At 48.4% G+C, this 23,399-nt stretch overlaps 1 protein-coding gene across 1 annotated transcript in view; it reads left to right on the top strand.

Annotated features, from left to right (window-relative positions):
* The first annotated feature begins 4,582 nt into the window (after positions 1-4,582).
* The window catches only part of LOC149335549 (calcium-activated chloride channel regulator 1-like), a 51,912-nt gene continuing 33,095 nt past the window's right edge, over positions 4,583-23,399 (top strand). Inside the window, exons 1-4 of the mRNA XM_089553966.1 lie at positions 4,583-4,680; positions 18,164-18,341; positions 20,016-20,310; positions 21,882-21,988. Of these exons, the coding sequence (XP_089410092.1) occupies positions 4,640-4,680; positions 18,164-18,341; positions 20,016-20,310; positions 21,882-21,988 (621 nt within the window). The 5' untranslated portion in view covers positions 4,583-4,639. The remainder of the gene's footprint in view (positions 4,681-18,163; positions 18,342-20,015; positions 20,311-21,881; positions 21,989-23,399) is intronic.

Raw genomic sequence — 23,399 nt, forward strand, 5'->3', positions numbered from 1 at the left:
CCAATCGGATGGGCAGTTGTGGACGCTGGTTGTACCACCCACGGCAGGTGCGGTGCTGCGCTCTCTCGCAGCTCGGAAGATGGGAAGGGGAACAGACAGAGTCATCAAACACTGATGTGTCGCTTTGATCACTGCGGCAAGTCTTCTTTCTGCTCGTTCCCTCCGTGCAGGTGAACGAACGTCCTCGTACTCCCCCCTAAATGTCCGAGGCAAGAGACCTCTGCCGAGGATAGGGCCGTTTTTTGATTTAGCAGTACCAACTTGATCTTGTGCAGCACCACTCCGTCGTCCGGCGACCCGAGGGCAGACTCGGCCACAGGACGCCGCCGCCGCTGCTTCCGCCGCTGCTGCCGCCGTGAACAGCCCTCGCCGTATCTTATGTTCGCGATGACTCACGGCTGGAAGTAATTCTACCGAGGACCGCGTTCTCCGATCTTAACAGCTCCTCTGCGCCAGCAGAATATCGATTGCGCAGTGGTCAAAATCACTTGTCGAAGAGAGATGGCCTTGGGTTGTAGCCTAGCCTGGCAGGCCTTTCTTGGTTTTCTCTGCGAGCACACAACAGGGTCCTAATCATCGCACAATGGAGGCATTAGTCGAAACCAACCTCCCAACATAGCGCCACTCCCCAGGCCGAGCAAGAAATTCACCGGGTAGCCGCCAGGATAGTATGCCATACGAATGCATCGTTGGCAGGTGCGTAAACACAGAATTTCATCGCTGACAGCAATAGTCTCGGCTACTAAGACAAGCTTCTCTGTTGGCTAAATTGGTTGCCAAAGCCCGACTTGCCGTTGACGACGGGAAGAGGGGTAGCAAAATGTGGAAGCAAAACAAAGATAAGAGTGATGACTTCACTGCGCAGACAACAACAACGAGAAAAAAAACTGGCACCTAAATAAAGAGACAAGAGAAGGCGCCGAAATTCGACAGAACGGACACCTCAATTACGGGAATAACCTGCTCAGTCCGTCGGCATGGCCATTGCAATTGCCCTTTTTGTACCGCACCAAAAAGTTGTAATGATGGGGGGCTAGACTCCATCGCAGCAAGCGACCATTCATGGGTGACATTTGAAGCCGCCATGTAAGCGGATAATGATCTGTCTCGAAAGTAAATTTCGCCCCATAAACATAGCAGTGTAGCTTTTGTGAGACCCAAACCAGATAAGCTCTTTTTTTTTCCCGAAGCGCTGTAGGGTTCTTCCCTTACGGTTAACTTCCTGCTGTCTTTCCTCAGGGAGTTCCTCATGCAGGTCAGTAATCTCGGCCAGCATCCGCGCGAGTGGCACCATGACAACATTAAAAAGCAAAGCATAAATTACAGCTCCCTGTGGAGTGCCTTGGTTGGGGAGATAAGGTTGGGTTCGACACAGCTGCGACGCTAAATTGTGCCGTGTGGTGTGTACTAAAAGTGTTCATGTATTTGCAGATTAGCGTGCCGTATCTGGTGGCGGCCACTCTGCGGAGGATATGCTCGTGCCAGGGGTTGTCGAAGGCCTTATGCACATTTAATGCCAATGTGTATCGGGTATTGCCCGTGAATTCGCGCGTTTGCGAATAGTTTCTTTCAACTGCAGCAAGATGTCCTGCACGAAAGTTCAGTGAAAGCCATATTGGGTGTGGAAAAGAACCCCGCAGATTCCATGGGCGTTTGCAGGCCTCGGAGCACGACGTTTTAAAAGAATTTACCTGCGCAGCTCGTATTCAAGGTGAGCGTGAGGCTCACGAGTTTCAGTGCTTTGCCCAGCTTTGCGATTAAATCGATGTGCGCGTGTTTCCAGGCAGCGGGAAGCACAACTGCCGCTCAGTGTCCATTGAAAATGCCGGTCAGCTCTGCGAGGGACATATAATCCAGGTTTCAAAGCATCTTCAAATATATCTGATAGGCCCCCCGCGCCAGGCCTCGCTGTATGGGAGAAAGGGCCTGTCGGACTAGCACAGGCGTTATAAAGGCGTCTATTTCTGTGTTCCAAGCTGAGGGCTGCGGGAACGGCTTACTAGTGTCTAGAAAAACGGGACCGGTACGCATCGCTGTTTTAGGTTGCTGAGATTTGTGTACCCACAAGCGTCTGGATGTGAATAACAGGATGTGTGTTTGCTTGTGAGCGCGTCTTACTGATGGAGGGGTCCAGCAATGTCCTGAGGTGGTTCCACAAGCGCTTCGACCCCGACGTTCCGCGCAAACAGTTGCACATGCTTGACCTGTTGGACTTCGCCAGCTGCGCGGCTTAGTCAGCCGCTTTTAAAAAGATCGCAGAGATGAACAGGTGAAGTTTACGGTTGAAACCCTGGCGTTTCCAGCGGCGGTCACGGCATTCCTCACCTCCTACATTTGGAAAAGATGCCGATCGACCAGCAGCGCATCCGAAGTGTATTGCACGTGTGTCTCCGTCTCGTGTGCTTCCTTACGGAGGTGTTCCTTTCTTGTATATATGACTGCTACTCTAGCAACAAGCATTTTCAAAGGGAAAGTGGCTGCTTCCATACATCATAAGGTAGATATGTGCTCTAATGGTTGGCAGTAATGTAGCTGGCGTGCTTAACTGGACGTATCTATATAATATCCGTATCCCACGAGATACTGTTCTTCAGGTGTCTAAACATCGCCAAAATTTCATGCCTGGAGACTGGTTATAGAAACAAGGACGAAGGGCATACATCAGTGGCATGGTGAGATGAATAGCCTTAGTAATTCGATGAGTAGGTATAAACTCGTTAAATTCTTTTGTAAAATGATTTCCAGAATACTCTATGCCACTGTTAGGGATTTTGCTGGGGTTTCTCACCTGCAAGACACCAGAGTCGAGTGATCGAAGCACACGCCAGAATTTATCAGGCCGATTCGATGTAGTTTGGAAGTAAGCTTCATATCTCTCCTTCGCCTCTCGTATGTCGCAATTCATTTTATTCCTATAGCCCTTGGAGCGCTAAAAATCAAGAACAACTCTGGTGCAAACAAATAGCTTAAATAATCTGAGCTTTTCTTTAATACGCATGCAAAATTAAAGCGATATTTATGGCTTTCTTCTGGTATCAGATACGCTCTTTACTTTGGAGTAAAATGCGTGTTATATATATGAATGAACATGCCAGGAAATAACCCATAAGCGCCCTCCACACCACTTTCTCAAAGCATTTCTTCCCACTAAACATCTAGAACATTTGAAAGAAATCTTTCTAGAGAACCTGCTGTTACATATCAGAATATAACACATTCACGAAGGTCACGCTCTGGAACATCCTGCTTGCTAAATAAATAAGCACCAATATGATCACTGTTGTCACAGCAAGCAACTCCTTTGTGAATGTTTGAAGTGTCAATGTTAGTTGAGGTAAGATCAATCCAGTTTTGAGAGGAAGGGGGGGGGGGGGGTTACAAGGGTTGCTTTGGTAATCATATTTGTACCACAAAAACATCAGAGTATAAGATAAAAAACTGCACTGATAATCCTTGCACATATCTATATTCAACTCGCCATCAATGATTACACCATTGCAGAACTTTAAAAAATTACATGGGTTCAAAAAATGAGCTCAAATTACCAGACGGTGGCCTGTAAACAACAGACATTAAAGCGTTTCCTCGTGTAACTGAAAGAAGTCGAACACCATTCAGCATATAATACAATGTGGTAAAAATTTCGCACGAAACACATGCACCAGTATGCATGCATGCCACACCTCCACGAGAGGTTGTCCGATTTTAAGAAAATGTTGAAAACCACGGCCATCCATAGTCTTCCAAAATCATCTGTCAGTCAGTCTTCCAAAATCATAAGTGCATCAAAAGAAAACCATGGCTGCATTGACAAGATAAACAATTAGTTGCGTTTATTCCTGACTGATCTAACATTTAGATGAAAACGCTCCAGTACTGACGGGCTTTCTATTTCAAACCGAACAGTTTTGCGAATTTCGCATGGGAGTGGATATGTATTCGGAGCCATCACACTGTTGTGTCTTTTCGTGCAGACGTCACAAACGATACATGCTTACCATTACAAGTCCACAGCGTCACATTGATATGGAATGATTTGACCCGTGTTACCTTCCCTTCAGCGAACAAGCACCTTGCCACTAGCGCCCCAAACAAACCGGATATTTCTGAAGCGTAGCTTCATGACAAGTCTCGGGATGAGATCGCCCAGCTTTGCCGATGACTTCAACGCTCAGCCTGGGTCAAACCTTCAGTTTATATGTTTGGAGAACCAGTGGATGGTCAGTAGAAAGACGAAAGGTCAAGCAACTGGACAGGTCAAGGGTCAAAGTGATTTCAAGGTCATGTCAAGGTTAAGCCGGGGATACCAAGGTCGTGAAAGGTGAAGTTTAGGTCAGCCAAAAATTTCGTCGCGTGATCGCCTTTGGGCTTGCAGAACAGCCTAAACGCGACGTTTACGGGATCGAAAGTGACGTCAGGCCATCTTTAACCGAGTACATGACGGTAAGAGCGCCGGCGCGCCTAAGAATAAGTCGACATGCGGTGTTGACGCGCTAGGCCGTGCCGTTCCGGCCTTCTAAACCGAGTACATAAAGGAAGTAGCACCGGCGCGCCCGGCAGTAAGTGCAAACGTGGTGTTCGCGTGCCAGGCCATGACGTCAGCCTCTGCAGCAGCGGCGTGCCTTCGCACGAAGCCCACATGTGGTGTTTACGTGCTAGGCCGTGGCGTTACGCACTCAGGTGAGCGTAAAAAAAATTAACGGTGCTTTAGGTTTGGTAAAACCAAGTGAGAAGCGGTAGTTTGACGATGGTTTAACCTGGAAAACACCAACGAGACGCTAAACAAACTGGATAACAAGACTTTACTAGGTTAATCCATCGCGAAGCTACAGCTTCTCACTGGGTTTGACCAATGCTTAATAAGCACCGTTCATTTTTTTTTCTCCTAACCCAATATTTAGCTTGCAGAAATAAGGATTTCGTTGTTCTGGTAAGTTTTTCAAGAAACACCATGAATTTCTGTGTTCGTTTTTTCGTCTCCAGAATTCCAGCTCGTCCAAATCAGGGTGGGGCTGGGAGAGTCGTTCTTCGCAGCGCGTATTTTATGGTTGGTTGGTTGGTTGGTTGGCCTCAAGTGGAATGGCACATACCCACTACGGGGGAGTGGCCAAGACACAGGCGGTGAACTGTTTGAATGATTAGGAGTTTTAGAGGAAAAGGAGTATTAATAGGGTATAGGCTGACAGATTGGACGACGCAACGAAAGGGGTCCTGTTAGCTGGGAGATCGAAGAATGGACGACAGCTTTATGTGCAAATTTTAATGCATCATATGGAATGGTTCAATCTTTTATTGACTGAAAGAGAGACAGAAATAAAAAAATAATAAAAAAAGAAATAAAAAATAATAATAAATGAACTGTTTGATAATCAGAAAAATGAAAACAAATAGAAAATTAAATAAATAAAATTCATATTAGCATGGGAGTCGCTGTGTTTCTAGAAGAAATTTTTGAACTGCACAGCGCGCACTCCTGTTGATTCATCCAAGCGAATTAGCGCCAAAGGAAAGAACAACCTCAGTGGTCACAGGCAGACCCAGCTGGTGAAACGGAATTTCTAATAGGCGCCTCCTCAAAGAAGAGAAACGGCGGCAGAACAGCAGGTAGTGATCCACTGTCTCAGGCTCGGCACAAAATCGGCACAGTGGAGAAATCGCCAGACCAGATCTGTGAAGGTAGAAATTTAACAGAGGAACTCGGCATCGCAAACGCGTGAAAGAGACCTCCAGTCTGTGCCAACTCCAGTCTGTGCCTTCGCTACTCCAAGGGTGCAGAAGGCGCTGATATTCGGGAGATGAAGTAAGCGCCGAGATGATGATGATGATGATGATGATGATGATGTCCTCGGGCTGAATGGCACATGCAGGTGCACGATCTCTTCGTCTTCATTATCCAGACGTTTCATGATTTCATCAAAGTCGTCAGAGATTGTTGTTGTTGCCTAAAACAATGTTCCATACCCACGGGGGGTATTGGCCAGGGTTTGGTGCAGATCCAAACCGAAAAAAACTCATCCAGGTTTATGTCAAATGGCTCTTAATATAATTAGATGAATCTGTTAAAAAAAATCACGAATTTTGAGAGACCTTGAGGAAATCGGAATGAAATCGTGGAACAAAGAGGTAACGGTTGAATAACTAAATTTAAAGCAATAATCAGAAATAAAATAATTTTGAGAGAAAAATGAAGGCATCGAGAAGTTAAGCCAAAAATCTCCCAGTTTCAGTAATATACTTGTGAAGAAGCTGACACACCTGCTTAAGGGCATGCCCTTTGACGGTTGCACCGAAAGAGAGGAGGACGCGAAGACTGAACGGCAGCGTTAATTGAGCGAGAGGATTTTGCAAAAACTGAATTCCCTGCCGTGCGAACCATCGGCAGTTGCTGATGAAATTGCATTGTTTCAACGTCCCCGCATGACGCACAGTGAGCTCGAACGGCATAAATATAGATTAAGGCGAGGAATCCTACAGAGGAACAGCGTCATGGAAACTTCACATTGTCTTGATGCGCAAGAACATACATTCTGAGAGAATTTTAAATGTTAGAAATCTGTTGTACCAAGGATCGGCTCATGGCTCCGGTACTGGTGTATTTGGTAACGTACATAACGGGCGCCGTCAGCAGGGTGAGGTTCGGAACGACATGGGCAACAGGCCTGTTGATGGCTGATTTCGCTAAGAAATCGTGCATCGAATTTGAAGTAATGCCACAGTGCCCTGGGATCCACTGATAAATGCACTTGTTTCACATGAAGTGGCACAAAGTACGCGTACATTAGGGATCGGTACAAGAAACTAGTTGCCGAATTTGCGAGCGCGGCCAAGACTGAGAGACAGTCCGGTAGAATGATTACTTGAGAAATATTGCGAGGAACTTTTTGAAGGGCAAAACCAATGGCGACAACTTCAGCACCGAAAATTAGTGTGTAATCAGGGACCCGGATAGACCAACAGCAAACGAATGTGTGGGGATAAACACCCACTGCTGATTTTTCGCCTTGTTGCAACAGCATGGCTCGGACACTGGAACAGATATTCCTCCAGATGACCGTTTAGCACATTGGCGTATTGGGGCTTCGCATATAGCGGTAGCGTATGGTCAAAGCAAACAGCTACTGCAGCCTGCAGATAGCTAAAGCATTGCACGGACCTACGCTAGACTGCAATTCTAGACAACCGATGCTCTGTAAACACAAATTGAGGTAGTTTTGTAGAGTGGCCAATGTTTATCTAGAAAGAAAACTGGGCTAGTCAAAAAAATTGGAGGAGCCACTCCGGGCGTATGCTCAAGTCGTAGGCTCAAGATGGAAGCGAGAGTTCAAGTCGCGTACGCGAGCTTCCAGAAAGAGGACACAGCTTGGCACTGATTTGGCAAACACAGGCAAAGCCGTAGAGCACGCCTCTCCAAACGAACTAGAGGTTTAATATTGAAGAACCGTAGCTTTTTGGGCCAGTTAGTGCATGATAAGTGGAAAACCAGCGGAAAGGACGCGTTCACAAGCAGCAGAAGTACAGAAGAGAACGCTGGACAACCTATCTCGGACAACCGGAGAACAGAACACTACCGATCGCGAACTCCAAAACTGCTCTTACGGAAGTCTTATAGAGAAATCAGAGTCTGTCTCTGCGCATACCGAATTGCTTAATGCTGATTCGCGTGGAGGGACCGAAAGCTCGCTCACCTTTGAGTACCATACTTCTGATATGAGGTCGCCAGTCTAGATGAGGGCCATATATTACACCTAAGTACTTTAAGGACTCAACTTGCGGGATTTGGGCACAACAATACAGTGGCCACATATCAAGACGGGACGCTGGCGAAAAAACGAGAAAGAAAGATTTGTTTATGTTAAGAAATAAATATAACTTAGCCAGGTAGGCCTGCAATAGCTGGTGAAGTGAGTCAAAAATCTCTAGGAAAAGCAATAAAGGCTATGGTGTGCGCATACACATACACTTTGGTGTGCGCCTTAATAGGTATGTCCCGCATAAGTAGGTTTACAAGTAAAGGTGACAGAACAGATTCCTGAGGCACAGTTCTAGTCTACAAAAAGGCTTCGGAAGAAACAAAACCCTCCGAAGAAATGTCTATTTTCTAGGAATTCCTGTACTCAAGAATGTAAAAAGGCGGCCGAATATCGTCAAGCTTGTTCAATAGTGTAGATTGCTCTTCGCTGTCATATGCTTTAGCGATATCCAAAGTGACTAAAGCCGCGACCTCTTTCTTCTCCATGGCAACCCTAATTTTGCTTTCCAAGTCTAATGAGCAGTCCAGGTCGAGCATTATTCACAACAGCGCAGGAAACACGGACAAAAGGGGAGAATAGATAAAGAAAGCGCTGCCTTCAACTGAAATTTATGACGGGAAGCAAACTGTAGATATACATCATTGAAAAAAGGAACATAAACGAAGCCGGCATACAAGGCTTGAATTAATGTGCACGTGTCCAACCACAAAAATAAGAAAACTAAATAACAAAAAAACATTTTGGCCAGGGGAAGGTAACACTGGACGCGTCCTAAATCGCGCTATTAATCTAGATGGGCACCCTTCAGGAAATCAAGTTCAGTCTGTGACACCGCTACAGAAGGCCGGCTGACGCAAGTGTTTCCAGAATTAAGCATGTGATAGGCTTCCTTATTTCTCTAGCCAATTCTCCAATTTCCCTGGCCAATTTCTCTAGCAATTATTTCACGCATCAGGTCGAGCACCAACGAAGAAACCCTATCTGAGAAGCACTGAAAGCTTGAAATGCAATAAAGGATCTGTAAGACGGCTGTTAACAATGCGTTCAATAAGGTTTACTAAATTAGACAAGAGGGAAATGGGACGAATGTTATTGATTACAAAAGCCTTCATAGAATGTTCGAGAAGTGAGATTATTTTCGCAATTTTCCATTCAGGAGGGAGCCATGCTGTCTCAGGGGACACATTAACAATAAGCAATTCATCACAGGTAAAGACTTCCACAAGAGACTTCAACATACCGTTAGAGACCCCATCGCATCCGGGAACTGCAGGTTTGAGGCCGGTAGCTATGGAAAATAATTCACAGGGTGTAACCGCAATGAAGTGTGCGCGCGGAGGGTGCAGGACGAATGGAACTATCAACCGCTCGTGAAACCGCAGAGCAAGGCCTTGTGGTATCTGGTCATGTTGTTTAAAGCATGAAATTATTTTAGCTCCCGTTGTCGGCAGTGTGGTGACGTCACGCAGAGACCGAGAGCCAACATTAAGAGCCAACATCCGGGCACTGAATTCCACTTATCCGGGCACTGAAACGAGAACATCCGGGCACCGTACAAGACTTAACGAGACTTAAGGGCCGCTTAGAGCAAGAGGAGAGCTCCAGGGCGAGAAGGGCTTTGGGCTGAAAAAGTGCCGTCCCCAAGGATGGCGCTGCGGTCCCACACTCACGCATGTAAAAGACCGGCCGCTGGGCCTTCAGCTCATGAAGTTTCCCCCTTTGGCAGGCAGATGTATACACGCTCGCGGAGTATTCGAACGCGCTGCATATACATTCTTGTCAGGCCTGCGTCTCGTCGTGTCCGCGTACGCTTCTGCATCGTCCTGCATTTCAATGCCGCCACCGTCACAGCTGCTTAAGCCTAGCAGTGGAGCCTGATGAAAGGAAAGGTAGGAAGCGTCTTGCGGTAAGCGATCGCTTTGCGAGTAATACGCCACAGCAGAAGACTGCCGCCCCTGCCGACAACGCCATGATTATGCGGCCGCTCCCTAAAGCGACAAGGCCGCCACGGTTTGCGGCTGCCCACCTAAGCCAAAAAGAAGAGTGTGGTGTGGTGTGTTGAACACTAGACCCATTTCAAGATTTTGACTAGTACCATCTACAACCAATATGCTATGCCTGTAAACATTTCATGCTTACTCTACTTTCGGTTACGGGAGAGGCAGAGATTTTTTTCTTTGCATCCTGGGGTGGTAACGCCACTGACTCTAACATGAGAAGACGGCGAATTATGGTTGCGTTCCATGAATCGGTACAAAGGTTTGCGGTTATCTGGGTTTGATTCGCATTGAATTCCTCCTTCGCCTTACCAATGTTCATTTTTAAAAGAAGCCACGAAAAATTTGTAATTGAACCAATTACGCGGGCAGTCGTTATGAGAGAGGCTTTTCCGGGCAGCTTTTCTAGGTAGATAATGGATGGATGGATGGAAAAACTATTTTCGTCAGAGAGCATGTGTGGACGATTCCGTGTTAGATGGCCATCAACCCATGGCTGACGGCGACCTGGGTGGATAAGCTCTTTCATACCGGCATTCCACCACAAGCAGGGCACTGCCAGAGGACACTGCCCTCTCATCGTCGTCTTTTAGGTAGCACAAATCAGCAATAGAACGCGCTCCTGCCAGTTTCCCGTGCCCGCCAGGTGGAGGGAAGATGCAGAAGAAGTGAGCTCATTTCAAACATTCTACTATTTTACTTAGCTTTTTTTTCCCGCTTTTTTTATCCTTGGCATTCACCACCATATCTTGACCAATCCCCCCTCGTAGGTATGTGCCATTTTCATATGGGGAAGAAGAAGAAGAAGAGCCGTTGCCAGTCTCCGTGTCCAAAAAGATTTTTTGAATTTTGGGCTTCCGTTATCTCTGCCAGTGTTGTTATCGTTCGGAGCGAGCGCCAAAGGTTTTGCATTGAGTTCAATTTGTGGGAATCTCCATGATTACATAATTGCAACTGGTAGGTTGATTTGCTAACTCCTTTAAAAGTCTCGGAGATTTTTCTTTTTTTTTAATTATTATTCTCGCCAAAATGTTCTTTGTTATTTCACTTCAAATATTGTTCTGTCGTTTTTCATGAATACATTTTTCCAAAATTCACGTTTGGCTCCGATATTTTCTCGTAATCTTATGAAAATTTCCTTATGTATACCACTATACCTTGGCCAATCCCCCCACGTGGGTATGTGCCATTATAAAGAGGTGAAGAAGAAGAAGAAGAAGAAGTCTCCCTGTGGTTCGAACGCGTGGTGACTCAAATTGCTCTGCGATATCGGCGCTCCGTGGGATGCGGCTAAGTACCAGGTGCTGCTGCGATTTTGTGATTTTTTTCCTGCGTTCTTGCTTTACATGGTGGCTGTAAGCGGGAACGTGGGCGGATGTACACAAGTTCGCCTGGCCACGGGAGCTCGCCCTGGTCGGCTTGTGTCTCCCCTCATAAGTTGCTACTTGAATGCTTCTTCCCTGGTGGAGTCAGCAGCATCTCCGTTGCTTTCGTCCCCGAGGATGGGAGCTTCATAGCACTAGATTACCATGAGGCTGTATAGGCAGCTCTGAAATCCCCCCCCCCCCCCCCCCCCCCCCCCTTCAGTACATGAGGATCACTGACGGCCGGTATTTCCTCTTGTTACGTCTCGCCTTCGTCGTGGGGAAGACAACGACATGGCAGCAGCGAAACGCCGACAAACCCCCAGACGCGCGTTGGGTGAGCGCCTGGATTGCCACGGAAGCCGCGTCCGTCTGCCCGGTCGAGCGAGCGTTTCCCGTACACCGAGTGTGAACGCGCGTTCGAAATGCGCGCGAACGCCGCTCATGGACATTCCGGCGTCTTGCGCTACGTGGATGGCATCGTTCCCCTCTCCCAGCGCGTGACGACGGCGTGATCTCTCGGGAGTGAGTGAGTGCGTGTGTGTCTGTGATTGGTGCCAGTGAAACCCGACCCCCATCTAGGGACCCTAGGGAAGGGAACTCTTAAAAAGCCGGCAGCGGCACGGCCGAAGAGCTCTTTGTCATCATGGTCTTCTGATGAGCTGTCGTCATGCAGCGCTCCTGCAGCTCACTTGTAAATATGTAAATTCCTGTATAAAGTCCTCTTTCATTGTCTTTTTCCAGCAGCCTCGTCTCAGACGTCCCTCATTCCCTCTCCGGCACACGACCATGCTACCTCGTCCGTAACAAACTGGTGGCAGCGGTGGGATGCTGCTACCTCGTCTGTAACAAACTGGTGGCAGCGGTGGGATGCTGCTACCTCGTCCCTAACAAACTGGTTGGCAGCGGTGGGACGCGAAACATCGGACGCCAGCGGAGAGGTGCGGACAACGGGACGCTGAGCAGCAGAACGGCGAGTCGGGGGCAGTGCAACAGCCCTTTGTGATGACTGGTTGCCTGCAGCGGACCGACTGCGCTGGATTCTTGGCTGCGAGGTTTCGTGAGTGCGGGACTTTCTTCTGCTGAGTTTTGCCAGGCTTTTGTTAGTGTCAGGAACAGAGCTGGTAATTGGGTTGTCGTTGCTGCTGGGTTAGTTGCAGCAAGACAATAGTGGGCAGTGGAGAAGGCAGCACTCGGAGCAGCCATGGATTTGAAGACGCTGCGCAAACCAAAGTTACTGGAGCTTGCGAAAGAGTTGGGTCTGGAGGTATCAGACAAACTCAGAAAACCAAACTGCTGAAGGCTATTCTTGCGTTAGAGGCTGAAGATGACGAGCTTGCGGAATGCCTTGAGACCATTGAGGAGAGAGAATTGGCAAAAATAGAACAAGAGGAACTAGAACGTAGAGAAAACCAGGAACGCGAAAGAGAGCTGCGGAAACAGGAACGCGAAAGAGAGCTGCGGGAAGAGGAATACGAAAGAGAGATGCGGGAACTCACGCGTGAACTTAATGCCATCAGAAGTATGAGAACGCGATCTCGCTTAAGTTTTTTGAGAAAAGGCGAAAATTTCGGAACTTTTCTGGAAAATTTTGAGAGAATTTGCTTGGAGGAACAGCTTGGCCACAGTTATTGGCCAACTGTGTTGATGGGATTTCTCCCATGTGAACCTTGTAATGTCTGGGCGAGGTTGTCTGACGAGGATGCCCACAACTATGCAATAACTAAAAGTGCGCTCCTCCGATACTTTCGTATTCCCGCGGAGGCAGATTTGGAAGGCCACATTGACGGTGGTAAGCTACACCGCGATAGTGTCAGGGACAGAGTTTGAAGCTCCGCTCAGTCGCCGGATGACACGAGTGCTGTTCAGAAGTGGCGGCATAAGACAGGTTTGGTCCAGGAAAGAAAGGCCACTTCGGCAGCGAGGACCGATGAGTTCGGTCGAAAAGCTAGCGAAGAGTGCAGATCAACAAGCCGTGAGGGCTTGGGGGATAATGTAGGCACTAAGGCTAGCAACGAGGAAGAGTGCAGATCCACAAGCCGTGAGGGCTCGTGCGGTAATGTAGGCACTGCTAAAAATAAGGAAAGGGGCAATGCGTTGGTTTTGAGCCCAGAGAAGCATGCACTTTCCGGGACGGAGGCGGATTCCTGCGGTCGGGAGGATAATACCCAGGAGAAAGACGCCGAAGGTCTCAGTGGCCAGGGAAAAGTAGTCCTTGTATTATTCGAGGAAGGTCATGATGAAAGTTCTGCGAAGGCCGAGTTTAATGGGAATCAAGAGCAAGCTGTGAGTTGCAGGATTCCCATCGAAAACAAAGCCGAGCGACCTGCTTTGTTTGCGAGCACTGTCAGTGCTAAGAAAGAAGCGTCCGTCTCGAACTCTGAGGCCGAGGCTATTTTGAAAAGTGAGGCTGGCGTTTTCTCTCAGGAAGAGAATAGTGAGCTCACCGGCCGGCCCAATGAGGGAATCATGGGAGACATTTCTTCGAAGCGGCCGGCGAACAATAGCAGCCGCAGTTTGGAGACGACGCTTTGTTGTAAAGAGATTGACCGCGAGTCAACCGAGTACTCCAGACGCGACAGGCGCCGAAAAGGGGCCAGACTGACTGGGCGCGTTCAGAAAAAACGAAAGCCACCTGACCCATCGCGGCGACCCCGCGGTAGTTCTTGCAGGACGGTGGAACCTCACAGCGGGTCGGAGAGGACGCCCAGCTACAGCATGAAAGAACGCCGCAGAACGCGTTCCAGTCGAAGGACACTGTTGAATCGAGAGAGTACACGCAGGCGTTTGTTTCATGCGCGACCGTCAACCCCTCGCATTCGAATGTTCAGACGCGGCTCAGGTGTTGGAGACGCGCGGCCGGGGTGCGGAACAAATCAATGTCGCGTGGCGTCTGAGGCTCGCAGGTGTCGAAGCGCAGTTAAGCCCTTCGAATTTTGTGAATTTTCGGTTGCTAAAGCCACTGTTGGTGTGCGACCGCGCAGGGCGCGGTTGAAGAATAGGCTACCCCTTTGAGCCGCGGCGCGGCTCGTTAGCAGCGGATTCCGAGGATGTCTCTGCTGTTTGCTTTTTCTTTTTTAAACCATTCCTGCAGACAAAAAGTTTTGCAGAAAAAACAAAGTTTTGAGCAGGAATAGGTTTCCGACGCGTTGTTTGCATTGGAAGCGTTTCTTTTGACAAAGATGTTTCGAAAAATGCACTAGTGGTGCCCATGTGTAGCAGCGTCGGTTAAAACGCGAAGTGCTAGCCAGACGGGCCATTTAGGCCACTAGCATAAGCGCCTGGAGTCGCTTGATTTTTTTTGGAATTTGGGAAATTAAGGTGACTTGGGCTCCGATCTTGAGCGAATCTTTGCGGGGATATGCAAGGTGACGGCAGTATGCTGCTATGCAGAATGAAATGTTGGGGTCATTACTAATCGGAATACATCACAAAAAGGGGAGTCTCAAAGGTAATGCCGATAGCTTAAATTGAGGTCCCTAGCGCAAGAGTCAGCGTCATAGTTGCAGTTTGCTGGTGTTTTTCTTCCTGATGTAGGATTTTGAACCAATTGGTTTTGTTTATTGTTTTAAATTGAGATGCGCTTTGTGGTGTAATGTGCCGATCTGTGGGAGTTTTGTGAGTGCTGCTGAACTACTCCCAGTGATTAATTGACTTTGTAAGAGGGAAAGAGCCTGGCATCGCTTAGTGGGGATTGTGTCGTGCTTGCTGATTGAGCGGTTGGGTTTTCGGCGTGTTTCTAACGCTAGCGGAGCACGAGTCACTTTGCAGTGCCCTTTGGGAACCTGCACATGCGAAGGAAGACTTCGGGGTGCGCTGAGCTCCAGAACCGCCGAGAGACAACTGACTCCGGTTGAGACAAGCCTCAAGCGACATCCCTCCGGACAGCGGATGCTGTCCCCTGTCCATCGGGATCTCTTTCCCCCGGCGGGGCAGACTGTTACGTCTCGCCTTCGTCGTGGGGAAGACAACGACATGGCAGCAGCGAAACGCCGACAAACCCCGAGACGCGCGTTGGGTGAGCGCCTGGATTGCCACGGAAGCCGCGTCCGTCTGCCCGGTTGAGCGAGCGTTTCCCGTACACCGAGTGTGAACGCGCGTTCGAAATGCGCGCGAACGCCGCTCATGGACATTCCGGCGTCTGCGCTACGTGGATGGCATCGTTCCCCTCTCCCAGCGCGTGACGACGGCGTGATCTCTCGGGAGTGAGTGAGTGCGTGTGTGTCTGTGATTGGTGCCAGTGAAACCCGGCCCCCATCTAGGGACCCTAGGGAAGGGAACTCTTAAAAAGCCGGCAGCGGCACGGCCGAAGAGCTCTTTGTCATCATGGTCTTCTGATGAGCTGTCGTCATGCAGCGCTCCTGCAGCTCACTTGTAAATATGTAAATTCCTGTATAAAGTCCTCTTTCATTGTCTTTTTCCAACAGCCTCGTCTCAGACGTCCCTCATTCCCTCTCCGGCACACGACCATGCTACTTCGTCCGTAACAAACTGGTGGCAGCGGTGGGATGCTGCTACCTCGTCTGTAACACTGTGCACATTCCAGTGCACATTCCTGTGACTGTGCACATTCCTGTGCACAGTCTGATAATTCTGCACAGCTTAGTAGGGTGCGAGAGGCCAAAGCATGTAATTTCAAGTAACCGACTATAGATGCTGAGAAAAATACTACAAATTTTTATATCAGTTACTTATTAGTGGGCATAATACATAAATGTTCCTTCCCGGATAAAGCAGTTACCATACTGCAGCCTCATAAGACCCGAACTAGAGTATGCTTGCACAGTCTGGAACCCTTATAGCACGAAGAATATTGGGGCATTGGAGGCTGTACAGTGGAAAGCCGTGCGCTTCATCTTTTCAAAATATCGCACATCTGACTCTCCTTCCATTTGAATAAAAGAAAATGTCATCTTGCAACTGCGAATCCGTAGCAAAATCTAGAATAAAATTTCTATTTCTGCTCAAAAACAACAAACCTGCCATGAGTTCCGAACTTAACCATGCGCCCTTCAAAACTCGTCCCACAAGACATCATCGTGCACATTCTCTAACTCCACATCAAGCTAAAATTAATGCCTTTAAGTATTCCTTTTACCAACGCACTATTGAGGAATAGAACAAGCCGCCTTCTTATGCCATCATGTCCATTAACTCTACTGACAAACTGTTGGCGTCTACGTCATTGTCGTGTTTGCATTTATGTATGTTTTCTTATAAGAGTTGAATATGTCTCATTGTACTTTGCTTACTTAGGTTTCGCGTGATGAATTCATGTTCATAATGCTGTATTCTTTTCGCCCCCCCCCCCTGCTATGGCCCACTTCGGGCCTGCAGTATTTGTTACATAAACAAACAAAGAAAACTGAGAATTGAAAAAATGCATGCAGAACACGATGCAGCCACGTCGCTGGCTTAAGCCCCTCAATAGCCGATGCCTGGACGCCTGCGGCAATGAATGGGCTGCACCCATTGGGCTTGTGGCGTTTTTCTCGCATAAGGGCCGCATTTGTGTTGCGTCGGCCAAAAGTCCTCGACAAGAGAACGATGTGGGCAGCTTGTGGGCGCGCCCAGTTTCCAACACCACCATTGCTCATGTGAAGTCCTAGTGCTTAATCGACCGCCAAGTGGTGGAGGTCTGCTACTATTCGTATTCTCAAAAGTTTGCCACATTGAAATGTATCAATTCAGAATATAGAGAGACAGTACGAAATTCAGCCTCTGCATCTGGACCTTCCTGTATACAGACCTCTAACTCTCGCTAATGTACTATCGCGATTGAGATATTATGGGACACGTCATTTCGTAGAAAAGTTCATTGGTACTCTACCTCGCTACCCAGACACAAGGTATGGTCACGAGCGGATAGAGCATGCACGTCCCCTTATATCTTGACACATATCAGATGACTGGATTACATGACTGCGCGGATATGAAATTTTTCCGCACACAAAAGCCCTGTAACTTTCTTATCGCGATAGTACTTTTTCTAACAGCAGTCCATAACATTCAATCTCTATACTCGTTTTTATGCACTTGCAGAACGCAGGTTTTAATTCTTGGGGATTTTAACTCTCATCATATCCCGTGGGTGTTCAGAACGAATTCCGGTGGTACACTTATGTCGGACTGTGCTTGTGACAGTCGCCTCACATGCCTAAATTCAGGTCAGCCCCAATTTGTCCGAGGCCTGTCTTCCTCTGCATTAGACCTAACATCTTCCTTGCTTGAAGTAACTGTTTGTACTTGGGCGCCAGTACACTGTGGTTCCGACGGTGGTCACTTTCCGATCAGTTTCCAGCTTGCGTGCCCGTTGATCACTGAGCAAAGCCACAGCTGCACCTTCAAAACTACAAAAGCTAAAAAAAAGGCTTCCTCAATTCAGATCTTCAAGCATTGGCTCCGCCTTCGAGATATCTGCCGTTGTTCATTTTGCTTAGTTCAAGCTTGCTTTGTCTACTGAAACCTAAGCCTAGTGGCTGAAATTTAGGGGAAAAAGTTTTTCTAAGCTCTCTAAAAATTAGCTACACCGAATTGAGCTATTAGAATGAAGACGGTGGGAGAACGTAATTTAAAGTATGTTCATCCGACGACTTCTATTGCGAAAGGGACTTGTCGTAATTCTCACCTGCTAAGTAAGTCACCTGTAAGTAAATTTTGCGGCTGCACCCTTGGGCTTCTTTCCTAAAGAACGAACAATTCTACGACGGTAATCCCCACTCATCAAGAAATGCGTGAATTATGAGAGTGGCAAGAACGCACGCCGTTCGGGGCCTTCACACTTTCGTCAGTGAAGAGTTTCACGCCTAGATTTGTTGCAAGTGCAGTCTAGGAAGCGATGAACAGCACGAGATGAAAGTAACTTTTAAAGCTTCCATAAAGAGCAACAGTTTTGGTACTGGGCACAAAAAAACATCATTTTGCACACCTGTCTAGAATAAAACCAATTTTCAGGACACCCTCTCTCTGTCTACTCTCGAAACGTTGGTACACAGTTCCAACTGGACAGCTGTTGTTGTTCCGCCTTTAAATATTTCTTAATACTTCCCAGGTGCACTGAGGACGACGTCAAAATGGGCGGGATGTTCGCTCTTACGGCCGTTCTGCTGCTTTTGTTAACCCCAGCGGCTTCAGTCGACATCGACAAAGCAGATGGAGGCTACAAGGAACTGTGGGTATCAATCAGCGACAATGTTCCTCCGGACGAGTCCATCATTGACAACATCAAGGTAAGCAGCTTTTCCTCCCCCTTTCCCCACGTGGCACTTCGGAGCGTTTTTTTTTTTTCATGGCGCATAGATTTGGCATGTATTTAAAGACCGATTAGAATAAGTGTCACGTTAACCAAGGCACTTTCGGCCCGTGATTAAGCCTTTCGGTCGGAAGGCTCTCCAATGCCGGAAATGCATGACATTTGGACCCGTGCGTAGTATGTGAAATTTCTCCATCACGTGCCCATGCTGTTCTCATCCACACAGCGGAGATGCTTGCCTGGAAAGAGTTCTAATGTTTCCCATTTGCCGCGGCGCTCTTGAAGTCGCCTCAAAAGATAGTCGACTCGCTTGAAAAAGGAACGGGAGATACATGACCAAATCAGACGAGAAGACCACATAAAAAGGGACCGCTGCTAAGGTGCGACGACGTTGTCACCCTCGTCAAAGGTCCCCTAGGAGTGCTAGGGCCGTTGGGAAGGATGGTTCATGAGTTTCTGCAAATTCTCGTCGCCCTCGGCCTACCACTATAAAGAACGGGAGCCATATGACTGGCGATGCAAAGACGATGGACGGAGACGGGCCTTGGCCATCTCTGCCGGAGCTCGACATACCCGCAGTGACCAAGCAGGTATTGCGCACCCAAAGCACGGAGCCTATTGCTGACCGAGTACAAGTCCAAACTCCGGTCCGAGGTCCGGACCGCCAAGTTACTTCGCTATCGCTCCCGAAGTAGTGCACACCCTCTGTGGTGGAACAGTCACAGCTCGCCCAGTGTGCTGAGCCTTCTCTTGGTCGAACACTAGCCCAGGGACCGGTGCAAGTTGAACACGAGAAAGTAATTGCACAGGTGAATACTTCTGTGAACACCATGCGTGTGCTGCTTTCCAGCCTTTACATGCCACATGCACAAAATTCCTTCAAGTGCTCGATACGTTCAGTCCAGTCCTTGCAGCTCTCCAACTGATCCCACAATGGCTCCTCCAGCCACAGATTTATGAGGAGTGCGGATATACCACTTTGGCATCTGCCTTATCAACCACTATAGCAAGCAGCCTTTCTTCGCGGTGGAACATCTGCGTTGCGTGACTGCCCTGTATTTAGCGAAGAAGGAGGGTTGATGTGTCCTACTGAGGTCACAGCGCTCGGCAGCCCTCATGTTGTGCAGGCTACAGCTGCGGCGGCCAGTGCCTTTCAGCGCGTGTGTCGTTGATTCATGTGCTTGCTGTTGCAGTTGATTTTGGTATGCTGGGTTCGCATCAATCCAGGATGCTTTTCCGTTTTTTGAAAACGCATTATTAATGCGATACTATTAGAGGTCCCACTAACGAGAAGAGGCGGCGTCCGTTGATCTATATCACGAGAGCAGATGGGGCGACCCTGTCCACCTGTGCTCAGCCCATCTGTTTTTATCCTTCCGAAGGCAACCTGCCCAGCGGGTTGTCAGGCCACTTAACAATACTTGTCGAGGTAATATATGTTACAAGCCAGGCAACTGAGGAACAAAAGCGGCAGAGTGATCAAAACAAAGAGCAAAGGAAACTGAAGAAATATGTAGCGTCAAGGTCCATTCTGCGCCACTATAAAGGGAAAGACTTCAGGGGCGTGACTGCTTAGCAACCACGGACAGTTTCAGTTTGAATACATTGCGACGCGATGAGTACTGATTGTCAGCATGATGAAAATGCACAGGGGCTGTTCCGGTCCTCAACAGAGTTCCTCCACAAGGCCACCAGTGGGCGTGTCTACTTCAAACACATCACCATCGAGATTCCCAACACGTGGCAAAAGAGAAGTGGCACTCGGGCACTTTCCTCGAGCGCCTTCAACAGGAGCGATGTGCGCGTCGACATGCCCACGGAGCACAACGACGACAAGCCATTCACACACCAAGTGAAGCCGTGCGGCCACCCGGGAGACTTCATCCAGCTCACTCCCGGATTCCTGGCCGCAGTTAACAACACTACGGCTCTATCTGTTAACCCAGGTATATGAACGAGTTCTCTAAACAATACTTGCGCTTTTAGTTCTTTTACGGCAATAGCCGTTGTTGCCGAGGAAGACGAACGGAAGCGCGTATGTCCGCGTAGCACCATATGACACTTATGAAAGGGAGAAGTGGGAAGAAGGAACGGTGAAAACGATGCTGCTACGGTGGTAGGGAGAAGGGGGATAGAGTCTGAAGAGGAAAACGAAAAAGTAAGAGCACCTTAAGCTGCTGTGGATGTGTCGAGGAGGCATTTAGTAAAGATGGATAGGATGGCTACACCAGGTCACTTTAGAATAGGGGAACCCCTCGCTAAATGGGATAGAGAAAGTGGAGCACCACTGCTCGTGCGCAGAACACTATCCCCCAGAGCCCTATCTAACCCAGTGTCCCTGCATTCCCTCAGCTGACAGGTGGCGGATCGCCGGTGCATTCCTCGTACCACACTCGTATATGTGTGCAGTCAGGACAGGGTAGGAAGCCACTGTCGGTGTGCAGCCGTCATGCCTCACAAAGGAGTGTTACACGGTTAGGAGCAATTCGCTCGCAAATGGGCCGAAATTATCAGTCTGTGCTGCGCTGTGCTGCGCTGAAAGTGACGAAAGGTGTATGGTGCACGGTTTATAGGGGTTTAGCGTCCCAAAGGAACTCAGGCTATAAAGGACGCCGTAGTGGAAGGCTCGAAACTTTGCACCACCGGGAGTTTTTCAACCTGCACTCACAATGCACGGGCCTATAGAATTTCTCCTCCATCGAAATTCGACCACCTCGGCCGCGATCGACCCCACCTCTTTCGGCTCAGCGGCCTAGCTTCACAACCAGTGAGCCACCGTGGCGGCTCAAAGTGTGGAAAGGAAGAGTGAAGCGGCCGAGAGGATGAGATTGCGACGCGTCACTCAAACTGAGGCACATCGGAAAGTAGATGTACACCACAGCGGTCCTGCAGTGCGCGCAGTGACCCAAGGTAAAATATTTTGGACTAATGCTTGAGCATGTGTGCTGTCAGTGTGTGCATCACAGACTTGCAACAATAAGATTTCTTCGGTGTTCCGTCGCAGAATCCGGCAACGAAGAGAGAATTTTTTTCATGAAGTGAAAATTAGCGGTGGTGCGAAAATTTGTTAAAAATTCGTGTTTATATGGCGACCTGCGTAACAAGAGCTGATAGCTGGACGTGCTAATGGACAGCGCCACGGACACCTGTGTAGGCAGCACTCACATTACGTAATGACGGCAACTCTCGCGGGCGTGCGCAGTGATGTCGGCTCTCTCGCGGCGCTTGCCTCGTTCATCAAGTGCCATCAGAACTGAGCATGCACCTCTCGGGCTGCACGGCAGAACTTCCATCGCGCCGCCGCCGGCTTTCACCACCTTGAGACAATGACGACGATATGTTGACACGTGAGCAGCTCCTGAGGCAGAGCAGCACGTAGGCACCAGGGGGTGAGAGTGAACTCAAAGTTTCACTAGTGTTAGTTTAGGTTCGGCTCTGTTTTGTCCTCCGCTCAGGCGCCAAGGTTCTAACAGCTTTTATGCTTAAAAGTACGGTTAAGAAAGACACACATTCGCAGCGTACGTGTTCGTGCGCGAGTGGGCCCACTTCAGGTACGGCGTGTTCGACGAGTACGGAAGCCCCAACGACAGCAGGCACCCCGCCACTTACTGCCACGAAGGGAAGGTGAGCCAAAAAATTCAAGGGGCACTTCGGCTCTCTAAAAGTGCTCCAAGGCGAGAAAGCGCTTCCTGGCGCACTGTTTGACGGAAGCCTCGGGCCATCTGTAGGAACAAACAACTATTTTGTATTAGTTGTTCTCGGCGCTGATAGGGAGCGCTAGGCATCCGTGGGTGACGTTATTACTTCGAATCCGCGCACTTTGACGTCATAACCATTTCGGCCAACAGAAAATCGTGACACCTCTGCAGACAACCTTCTGTCAACAACGATGAGGCACTAAAGGCTTTCTTTCGCCGTAAAAGGGAAATATTGCATGGGGCAAATAACGATAGGCGGGGTTCGCGGTTACCGGTTGACCGTTGTAAAAAAAAAAGCTGATTACAAATGAACACTGAGAGTTGGTAGAAAGACAACTATACATAGAGGGAGACAGTCGTGAACTGTTTTGAAATTGAGGTGCCAACGTTCCGTCGTTCATTGAACTCTTGAAAGGGGGCTAAAATTAGCTGCACTTACAAGGCAGCAGGTCTTGATTTTTCTCCGTTGCTTGACGTAGCCTGCTTATATAAGTGGAGGCCGGAGATCTCGAACATACGTTCATGTTCTCTTTTGTGAAGGACCGAGCTAACCCCTAAAGGTTGCATCTAGTTTTCTGTGCTTGACTGGCGCCAGAGTCTACTTGAATGTTACAAACCCAACGAGACATACTTTCGTTAAAGATTGTCGCGCTTAATACAACTATGATGAAGTTGACTCCACCTAAACTTTTTCTGGCAAAGGGTAGATTGCCAACATCAGTTGCATGTAACAGGTCATAATGCGTCTTGAAGTTGCATACTTTATGCGATAGTTGTGGGTATGGTCATGCCGTTCTCTTCGGCAGTCAAACAATCGTGCCATGTTTTGGATCGCGAGCCAGGGACAAATGCAAACGTCATAAGTAAACCGCAAAGATGGACAAGAACATGTTCTTTAAAGAGGGCAATAGAGCTGGGTAGTGTTTCTATAGCATATATAGAAACACTAGTCCTTTATGAGGCGGTCGATGAGCCCAATGAGATCTCCGAGCGCTCCGGCGCGCCATTGCTCGAGGCTGCCACGCAAGGAGCGAGTATTTGTGCGTCAACAGCGCACCTGAATTAGTTTGAATACTTCTAATATCTTTTTGGCAGCAACGGTGAACGAAAAGTGCATTTGGCCAGTTTCCTGCTACTTTTTATGAAATGGTGGGCCCTGGGGAAAAGCCTTTCGACATGAAGCAGCGCATAGTGCCTTGAGAAAGGGCGTTCAAATATTTTCTCTGGAATACAACTATATTCTTTAGATAGGAAAAACTATATCCTTTAGATAGGAAAAATATAATTCCTAATCCTTCCTAGTTTTATCACTAGCAGCAGCAATGGGCGTAGTCAGG

The sequence above is a fragment of the Amblyomma mixtum genome, chromosome 7 (assembly GCF_055824585.1).
Source record: "Amblyomma mixtum isolate Tamu chromosome 7, ASM5582458v1, whole genome shotgun sequence".
NCBI classification, from domain to species: domain Eukaryota; kingdom Metazoa; phylum Arthropoda; class Arachnida; order Ixodida; family Ixodidae; genus Amblyomma; species Amblyomma mixtum.